Source organism: Denticeps clupeoides, chromosome 1 (assembly GCF_900700375.1).
Source record: "Denticeps clupeoides chromosome 1, fDenClu1.1, whole genome shotgun sequence".
Lineage (NCBI taxonomy): Eukaryota > Metazoa > Chordata > Actinopteri > Clupeiformes > Denticipitidae > Denticeps > Denticeps clupeoides.
This window is the reverse complement of record NC_041707.1, coordinates 16,431,827-16,442,408: the sequence shown is the minus strand read 5'-3', so window position 1 is coordinate 16,442,408 and position 10,582 is coordinate 16,431,827. Positions and strand designations below refer to the sequence as shown.

Sequence of the window (10,582 nt, the reverse complement as noted above, 5' to 3'; positions counted from 1 at the left end):
TAAAATATTTTGTATGTAAGCAATATATATGAAATAGGATATCTGACAATATATGAAAAAAATGCAGTTATTCCATTTTCATATATTGAATAAATACATTGTTGTACTATTTAATATATTATTATATATACTGAAAAAGTAAATGATTATATATTAAAAAGGCATTGCAAATATATTGGGAAGTTTCTCTTATATTGAAATATATTAACCATTGTATCGCAATACAAATTCTAGTATATAGCAATATACCTTTGTTTCGTAAGGGGGAGCCGGAGACAGTGAGTAAATTGGCATAATTCAAACACTTTATCACTTATAGCATGTGAGTTGAATTCGAACTCTAAACTCAACCCAGATGCACTAACCAACTTTATTTCAGTTCTAAAAAATGATGACTGATTCTAAAGAAAAAGTATCCAGTGCTACAACATGGACTATACACACACACAAGAGGCAGTTAATGAAACCAGAGGTTTGACATAGACACAATGAAATCAACTATGAAAACCAACAAACACATCATTTTACCACTTCAGAACAAAATCCAGTGTCAGCAATCTGGAACCTGTTTCAGACATCTAACCAACATTCACATCCTGTACAGATATAATATACAACAAACATAAAATTAACCCAGCATATATACCTAAATCACAAACTCAGACTCTTATTATTAGTGGAGCATGATGCTTTTTCTTGGCACATGCGTTTAAGATATACTCCCATAGGCAGGTTTGTTCGCACTGGTATGTATGGTTGGCTGGGTGAATCTTCTCAGCGAACAACCTCAGGCAACTGCGACTGAAGAAATCATCTGCCCAGTCTGCACATTTTGGATTCCTGAATGTTCCCAGAAGATACAGAATCACACATCAATTTTACGAATCAGTCTTAAAATTTTTATTGTCAGTGTTACTCAAGCCAAGGGTGTACGTCTGAGAGAACCCCTCTGTGCTGCTACAAAATGTACATCCAAGTTACATTAAAAAAGAAAATCAGCCAAATTAACTTAGTAAAATATTTATAAATTTATATAAAAAATTAGAAATATCAACACATTTCATAACATAAAAACAGCTACCAAAAGAGATCTATTTTGTTGCATTTTAGTTTCAAAGGCATTTAAAAGTACAAAAATACTGTTTCCCCTCCAGCCCCCCGGTCAGCAGGAGTTAGAGGTGTGTGTCAGCAATGGGAATGCGCCGCAGCTCCACGATCTGCGAGTTGGCCACGCTGCCACCATCATGGCTACCATGAATCGACTCGCTGTCACTGACATTCAACCCAGAACCTGAGAATAGAGATAAATATGTTAATAAAGCCAGGACCTCTTACAACATGTTTACTTTCTGTCTTTCATTACTGTTTCCATGGCTACAATGCTGATAGCATATAAAGTCTATGGGCTTCAAAATACAATTTGGTGATGAAAACACAAGAAATGAATGCCTGGATTAAGCAGGAATTTTAATGAATGAATGAATGGTGGATAGACAGGGAGCTCACCAGTCTTTAAGGCAAATATGAGGTCATCAAAATCCTGTGACTCCTCGTCAGTGGCCAGCGTGGTGTTGATGAAGCCGGCATCGCTCTGGGGGTCTGCCTTATACACGCTGCTAGGCCTCAAAGATGCTCTCTCCCAATCTGCCGATATCTGACATGCACACATGCACATAGTTCAGTCTGATTCAAACACACACACACACACACACACACACACATACACACACACACACAAACAAGATACTCCTGTGTACTTTCTAATCATTCTCTGTCCTCATACTAACCATTCACCTTTTTTTTCCTTGACATGAGGGTTCGGAGTGAACTCTCTATGACTGGCGTGTATGTGTTTGAGGGTGTCTTTGTGTGCATGCACCATTATCTAGAGTGACTGTGCACTTTAATGAAACCTAGAGCCTTATAATGGCTCTTGAAACAAAAGAGGGAGGATTTTCTTGTGTAGCCATGTCTGATGTATGTATGAGAGGAGATGGTCCGTAAACAGAACAGAATTTACCCATAATCCTTCAGAATGGCTGAACCAGGCAGTGCCTGACACTAGCGGATTAGGCACATCAGTTCAAGTCTACAGTCATTCTATACTTCATCCTGCACCTCCAGCTTGCCTCTGTACCACTCTCTCACTCGTTCCCCATACTTCATTTATGATTTTTTTCCCTCCCTTGTCCCCACTGCTGACCGGCCAGTGGGAGATTTCAAAGCGGGCAGCTCAGCTGGATGACTGGAGAGACGTGACTATAGATGACATAAGACCAAGACGTGCTGCATGAAATAAAGGTCTTCAAACATTATACACTCACTGGCCACTTTATTAGAAACATATAACCTATAGCTGCACTTTAAAAGTGCACAGTTGCAGACTGTGGCTCTTTAGCCCTGCTCCTCAGTGGTAATATAGGTGTTGGATCATTCTGAAGACAGAGATGACACTGACGTAGTTGTCGGATGGTTGTGTTGTGTTAGCAGGGGTGTGTGAGTGTCAGCACTGGGTATTCTAGATACAACCTTGGACCCAAGCCTAAATCCTCCTAACCTAAATTATACTGGTTCAACCTCACAACCCAAATCAATCCCTGACCCTCCTTAATCCAACCCTAACCTACACCTTAACCTTCTGACCCAAAACGTAACTTAAAATGGACCGTCTGAAGAACTATGCAGAGTTAATCTGCAGAACAGGAATGACTAGAGGTTGCTGTCAAGCAGCACTTTTCATACACAGTGTGGCTGTGTCCTAAATTTACACTGCTTACCCTGCTATGTAAGATATGGACGGATCTAAATAATGCAACACTTTTTTGCATATACAGTGCATATACATTACATACACTTAACTGACTATTACAGATATTTTGTACAGGAGCCGGAAGTGATGTTGACGAATAGAGCTAGAGCAGTAACTTTTAGAAATAATATGCATTTATTAATATAAATGTAATATCTTTTGCACAGCCTACAGCAACAGTGATATTAGCTATAGACATGCTGCTTGCTGTGAGATCTCTTTAGCTCTGACAGCCACCATGTTTCATGAGTAGCTCATTCCGCCCTTCACCTCTGATCAAGTGCGATAGTACAGGTCTTGCCCATGGCATTTTTGGTGCCTAGGAAATTAAAAGGTTGGTTTTATTTCACTAACGAGACTTCATTTTTTCGCTGCCTTTAATAAATATATACACACACACACACACACACAAACACACACACTATTCTTCTTTACAAAAATCTAAATTGACATTTATATGCTGCAATAAACCCTACATTTGCACTTAACTATTAATTTGTGTTTAGTTCACAAGACATAGTGTTTTATGATTAGAAGGAATAGTTACCTCCTCCATGGCGCTGATGAGGTTCTGGGTGGATTTGCTGATCTCCCCGCCAACAGTGGCCGTCCCTCCACCAGTGAAGGCCGAGTCCACAACCCCTTGCCCATTCACTTCCACTGTGTAACTCGCCTTGGCTGGCCAGCACAGCTGGTTATGCATGATAAAGTACACTGTGAAGACGTACAGGCCCTGCAAATGCACACACACACACACACACACACAAACAAAAGTGTTAAGATCAGATGATCTTTGTGTGTTGCAGACTTTATGGGTCTAAGCTTTTCGTTAAACCATGAGGTTCTTAAATACAATCTGCTGACTCACTACATATTTGCAACCAAACCAAGGCACCACTCCTAGTTTTCTCAGCCATTATAGCTCAGCTTTACAGCAGAATGCTGGGTTGATTTATCATTCGCCCCATCAGCCAGGAAATCCCGTGCCAGCTGTGGTTTTCTCACTGCAGGGACATTAGGATTTCACAGGCCAAACCTGAATTTACTGCTAAATGTGTGAGACGCACATTGACAGGCATTGGAGCAAAGTGTTCATGAATAAGAAGGTGGCAGATTACTAGAGACAGCTAGCAGTGTTGCATCCCCCCAGGACAAGACTGTCAGCCTCCTCCATGTACTGCTTAGCCCCGCCAGTATCACAACCTCTTCTCTGACACGGACATGCTGTGACACGTGGGCCTATGATGGAGAACACGCGACCTTCAATAAGAACCGAATTTTACCCGCAATGCCTCAGCACTGTAACATCAATAGTGAGATGTGAGAGTAGGAGAAAAGTATCCTGTGTAGAAAAAAGCATCCTGTATAGAAATCTGTTGCCCAAAGATAGTGACTGTATGCACGTTTTCAACCAACAAGTCTGTTTTAAAGATCGGCTCCCCTTTTCCACTGTGTAAGCATTTTTTGAGAAGTTATACAACTGGTCCCTTGTATCTAAATTGCATATGCATGTCTCACAGTGTTTGTAAGTCTGTATATGTGTGATTGTCCACAGAATATGATTATCATTATATCATGAATAACATATCATGTTACCCTTTTTTGTAAATAGTTATGAACATAAAATGTGAGTCACTGACATTTGTCCCCCACACATGAATGTGTGTGTGTGTGTGTGTAACTCAGGAAGCCTGCATGTGTTTATTTATATGTGTTTATGTGAGTAGCCCTCAATGTGGTCATAGTTTGTGTGAAGGTTTGTGAGATAAACAGTGTACCACACAATGCCATCTGGACGTATGTCACGCAAATCACAACGTGTGGGAACACAGGCGTTTTTTTCCAAATATTGCTGTGACAATGGACATAGTGCACCATGGGAACTGTGAGACGTGGGAGAACCCAGGACAGCAGAGGTGGGTCATGTACCTTGTGCCTAGCTTCTGCTCAAACATACACACACACAGTACATTCCAGGTAAAACTTGGCAGTTCCTTTGTACCTTTGGCCATTATTGCAGCCTTCATGAACATGGACAATTCTATTCATGGACAAACAGACCTTTCAAAAAAACATTTTTTATTCCAAAAAGAGTCTGTGTCTGGGTTCATTCATTTAACCCCAGCACAGCATATAATCCAAACTATAAGCCAAATAGAGCAAAATCTGCCTGTGTTATATTCACTGTGGCAAAACATTTCCCAGAAAATCTTTCAGTTTTCCAGGGAAGTGTCCAGCGAGATTCACTTGCTTCTAAGACCTGACACAGCTGCAAAGTCCAGAGAATGTGACAAGTACCTGATTTCATCCGCACTTGCATCAGAGCACTTAATGATTTTGTCAACCCCTACTCAGGCAGAAGCACCAAAATCCACCATAAAAATCCATGAACAACGGAGAAGCCTAGTGGGTGAGACACTCGCTCATGAACCCAATGACCATAGAGTCACAGGTTCAAATCCCACCACTATTGTGTCCCTGAGCAAGACACTTTTCCCTGTAACTACTGATTGTAAGTGCTAAAAATGCATAAATGTACAGTTCTGCAAAAAAATCACAACTAATGAAGTTGGAACTACACATAAAGTCTATTATAATTGTCTATTTAATCACAATTAAAACATTATTTCCATAACTTAAAGTATGACCTTATAAAGTAATAATGCATTTAACTTTATGTATGCATGCATATGAATGTGCATATAGCAATTAAATATGAGCATGGCAGATTGGATTCTATAGCAATAAAAAAAAAGATATGAAAATGAAGATCTTCATCAAATCAGCAAGTGGGCCAACTTGTCCACATGCATTTGTGCTGTACTTCACACATTAAGCAGCACAGCAAGTGGTAATCTGAATGCTGACATTTATCTCCCCACTCACTGTGAGCATGCTCAGTCACTCAGGCGGCACAGCTCTTTATGATTCCTTCACCCTGCCTGAACCCAGCGACCCGATGAACTGGATCAGGACAGTGAGACTCAATGCAGGATTTTCAGCCATGTAGACTGAAAGGTCTGAGCGAAGTCAGATATGGGTCAGGCGTGTTTGTTTGGTGTTAATCGATATGTGTGGATGTCTGCTGCTCTGCAGGCTCATTAAGTCCACGGGAGCAAAGGGACAGTTCTCCCTGCCAGGTGGAAAATTCCTGGCAAGCTAGGCTTTATTTACTGATGACTGGAAATGTGCTTCTAATGGGTTTATACAGCATGACGGGTTTAAATGTGTGTCAGTGAATGAGCTACAGAAGGACATAACTGTAATTCAGAGAAAATTATGGCGATAATGAAAATGATAAACTGGAATCAACGGAGACATGCTCACTGGAAAATATAGTGACAGAAGAACTGTTCCAAAAAATCTGAAAAAAATGGAACAATTAATGTAATCATATAGCCAAAGGTCAGCTAGCAGTGGTGGCCTAGCAGTTAAGGAAGCGGCCCCGTAATCAGAAGGTTGCCGGTTCGAATCCTTAGCCACCAAAGTGCCACTGAGGTGCCACTGAGCAAAGCACCGTCCCCACACACTGCTCCCCAGGGGCCTGTCATGGCTGCCCACTGCTCACTAAACGTGACTGGTTAAAAGCAGAGGACACATTTCATTGTGTGCTGTGCTGTGCTGTGTATCACAATGACAATCACTTCACTTTCCCAACTACTGAATGAGCAAGATTGCGGAGGAATCTGTCTTAGCAGGGCACAGTCTACAAAACATAAGAGACTTTGTCATAAACAAGGGAGTTTCAGTTCAAAGGAACAACCAATGTAAATGCAGGACAAATGTGTGTACCAGTTCATTAGTGATTAGTTTTGATAAATCAAAATGTAATTTGTTTTACGAATTTCCTTAATTTTTTTCTCATCAAAAGTTTGAATGTCAGCAACACTAATAAATAAGTGTTTCTGATCAGGAGGTGTGGGATATTTTTTTTGCTGAAGAAGAACTATTTCAATGGTATGTCCATTAAAACATATTTGTCCCTATAATTCAGTAAAACAACCTTTTTGTGTTTGTGTAAAGGAGATGTCTTGTGAAAGTCATTTTCATTGTGATACACAGCACAGCACACGGTGCACACAACAAAATGTGTCCTTTGTTTTTAACATATCTCCCTTGGTGAGCAGTGGGCAGCCATGACAGGCACCCGGGGAGCACTTGTGTGGGGACGGTGCTTTGATCAGTGGCACCTTGGCGGATCGGGATTCGAACCGGCAACCTTCTGATTATGGGGCCACTTTCTTAACTGCTAGGCCACCACTGCCACCCGCTAGGCCACCACTGCCCCAGACCTTACAATCCATGTAATGGGCGAAGCCTGGGTCTCAATTTAGAGTTATGGGCAGGATTTGTGTGCATGTACCTCTGTGTCCCTGTGTGACACCATACAGTCAGGTTGTCATATCTCAAGATTTATTTGGTGTATTGGAAATCTGGGTTGATATTCTTCTGTAGATACTTAAAATATGTAAAATGTAGAAAGGTGGGTTCCCATAAACCACTATGGGTACTGGTTTGGCGCTAGAGTCTTCATAAACCACAAAAACCAATGTGTGTGTGTGTGTGTGTGACTTCTTCAGGTGACATCTGCAATTCTCTGCGTAACTGCTACAGCCTTAAATTATTCCATTTTTCTATTCTATAGAAAATCTTTTTTTCCCTAAAATAGATAAGCTTGAATCTGTAAATACAAAAAACCTGATGGCTCAGTCCACATGACTTGGGTACTTTTTAAAGATGACCTATTCAGGATGGACTTTTAAACTTTGCCTGAGCAGAAAGAAAATGTTATTTAGCACAGTTCTTTATTATGTTCTAATTATCAGCATATAATTAAATCTCTTATCTAATGTTTTGTTATTTAAATGTTTTTATTGTAATGCATTTTAGTAGTCTGTGGTTTTTAACCTGGTGCCAAAGAGAAATATTATATTAAGTTATCATTTTTAAAAATCTTTACATTGTGTATTTTTAATGTATATTGTGTAGTTTTTGTAGTTTTTTTTTTTTGTTTCGTTTTGTTTTCTGTCTGCGAAAAAGGTCCCTGTCCCACTTCAAAGCATGAATATGGTAACCAATGAAGCAACGTAACCGACACAGATCAAGGCGAGATCTCTCAAATACAAACAGTGGATGCTCCATGGTCATGATCCAAACATTTCATTGTACTGCAAACAGGATTTCTGCATGCTCCTTGTCCTGTGCTTCCTGATTGTTTCACCTGTTCATATTGTTTAAATGTATTGTTGGATGTGTCTAGTCCAGGGGTGGGTTTAGCTCAGGGGCTACATTGGCTTTTAATATTTGACAGACACCCGGGCCAGCACAATAATGCATACATATCAGACATTAACATAAAAAAGCCATTACAGTGTTCATGTTTACACAATCAGTAATGCAGAAAGTCAAGGACAGATCTCCTACACTGCAAACAACTGTGCCCAAATAATCATCCTTTTGTACTTCATGATCACACTAGAATAAAATGATTGAGATGTGCATTTTGTGTATTTGAATTGTGCATGTTTAATGATTTAATCTGTGTTGTTATATCTAGCACGAATTAACATTGGCAAAGGCATTTCAATCATTTTTCATGATATTGACTAATGGCTGGATTGTTAAGGAGAATAAAACAATTGTATCCCTTTGTTCAGGCAACAACTTAAAATCAGGAGTATTGTAGCAGTTGGGTGCATCATTGGCAGCATAGGAGAGCTGTCTTTGACTGGTGTGGTCTGATTTTCTGCGTTAATGATTGGGACAGTTCAACTTGAAGTGCACAGAACTAAGATTATTAGAATACAAGAAAACAGCTTTTTACACTGTCCTGGGTAATGTGCGATGGTGTAAAAAGTGCTGTTGAGGTAGTGTTCAAAATGGCGCTTTCACACAAAGGCCGTTTTATTATTAAGCAACCTATAAAAACACATCATGAATATCCCCGCAGTAGGACTTCAGCTTTCTTGCCCCAGTCATCAGCAGGCCAAGAAGTGGCCTCTGTTTTTAAGTCCCTGGCAGGGGTTGCCAATTCTCCACAAGGCGGATGGAAGTAGATGCCTGCATTATTGTTCCTTGGCTAGCGTTGCCCAATACTATGAACGGTTGATGGACTGGGTCACGGGTGTCACAACCTCTTCTCTAATTATTAATACAATGGCAAGGTGCCACTGAGCAAAGAACTGCTCCCTGGGCGCCTTTCATGGCTGCCCACTGCTCACCAAGGGTGATGGTTAAAAGCAGAGGACACATTTTGTTGTGTCATCGTGTGCTGTGTTGCAGTGTTTCATAATGAAAATCACTTCACTTCAATTGTGTGGACAACCAGATGGTTTGTTCTGCTGTGGTGACCCCTAACAGGAGCAGCTGAAGAAGATTCTTAATGACCTTGATTTTTGATTGGATGAGTGCTTTGGTGTAGCCCTCATTCTCCTGAAAATGCAAAAGAAGCCTATGCCAGCACACTTGGGATAAGGCGATTAGAGCTGTGAGCATGTCCACGTTTATCTAAAGTCAGCAACAGGACGTCTATTGCCCAGCAGACAGGGTAATCTGGCCTGAAGATCAGTTGATGAAACAGATTAACCTCCAGCCATCATCTGCCAAACAGACACTTTGAGGCTCTTAAGGGACCTCGGACAGCAACCACATCATAGACTTCCCACTGCACACTGATGGGTGTGACTCTCGAGAGCTGAAGATTTGGTAGTAGCCTAGTGGGTAACACACTCGCCTATGAACCAGAAGACCCAGGTTCAAATCCCACTTACTACCATTGTGTCCCTGAGCAAGACACTTAACCCTAAGTTGCTCCAGGGAGACTGTCCCTGTAACTACTGATTGTAAGTCGCTCTGGATAAGGGCGTCTGGTAAATGCTGTAAATGTAAATGTAAATGTAAATGTAAAGATTTAATGGACTGATCCATGAGCAAACACCCCAAAACAAATGAACAGCACTCAGTTGTACTCAGCAATACAACTGATGGGTAATTTTATACAGCATTTGTCTCAGGATATTAACATCAATTGCTTTTGCTAGGAGGACACTCAGTTTTTATTCATAGTCAGAGGCTTCATGCCAGCAACAACATTAATGAAGAACATAACACTCTAATATTTCTTAAAACAGAAAACTAAACAAACGGTGCTAGATGAAATAGACAATAATCAAATATAATCTAGTGGTAGTGTTTGGCCATGTGAAGTGATGGTCACTTGTGATACACAGTTGCACAGCACACGGTGCACACAGTGAAATTTGTCCTCTGCATTAAACCCATCACCCTGAGTAAGCAGTGGGCCATGACAGGCACCCGGGGAGCAGTGTGTGGGGACGGTGCTTTTGCTCAGTGGCACCTCAGTGGCACCTCAGTGGCACCTTGGCAGATAGGGATTCGAATCGGGATTCGGCAACCTTCTGATTATGGGGCCGCTTCCTTTACCACTAGGCCACCACTGCCCCTGTGTAAGGAAAGGTGTGTAAGGAAACTGTGCTTCCTCAGGAGATGGGTTAAATGCAGAGACCACATTTCAGTGTGCACACTGGGTGCTGTGCTGTGGTGTATCACATGTGACAACTGATCACTTTCACTATTTATTAGCCATTGCCACATTTCCTTAGTCACCTCACATATCCCAGAACCCTTGTCCTGAACTGAGAACTGAGAAGTTGAGAGACTTTCTCATGGGCATAGGAACATAGGAGATGCGCTCATTACCTTCCCAAACCTGAACAAGAAAGTGCACAAGTAAAGAGCATAATAAAAAGATAA

At 41.0% G+C, this 10,582-nt stretch overlaps 1 protein-coding gene across 4 annotated transcripts in view; it reads right to left on the bottom strand.

Moving 5' to 3' along the window:
• Positions 1 to 885: 885 nt before the first annotated feature.
• The window catches only part of adgrv1 (adhesion G protein-coupled receptor V1), a 103,997-nt gene continuing 94,300 nt past the window's right edge, over positions 886 to 10,582 (bottom strand). For 3 of the 4 annotated variants that reach the window (XM_028978482.1, XM_028978653.1, XM_028978572.1), the window contains 3 exons: positions 3,357 to 3,542; positions 1,507 to 1,654; positions 886 to 1,291 (listed from right to left, as the gene is read on the bottom strand). In XM_028978482.1, the coding sequence (XP_028834315.1) occupies positions 1,173 to 1,291; positions 1,507 to 1,654; positions 3,357 to 3,542 (453 nt within the window). In that variant the 3' untranslated portion in view covers positions 886 to 1,172. Of the gene's footprint in view, positions 1,292 to 1,506; positions 1,655 to 3,356; positions 3,543 to 10,582 lie in introns of those variants that run through there. The other variant, XM_028978722.1, reaches the window with a different exon arrangement.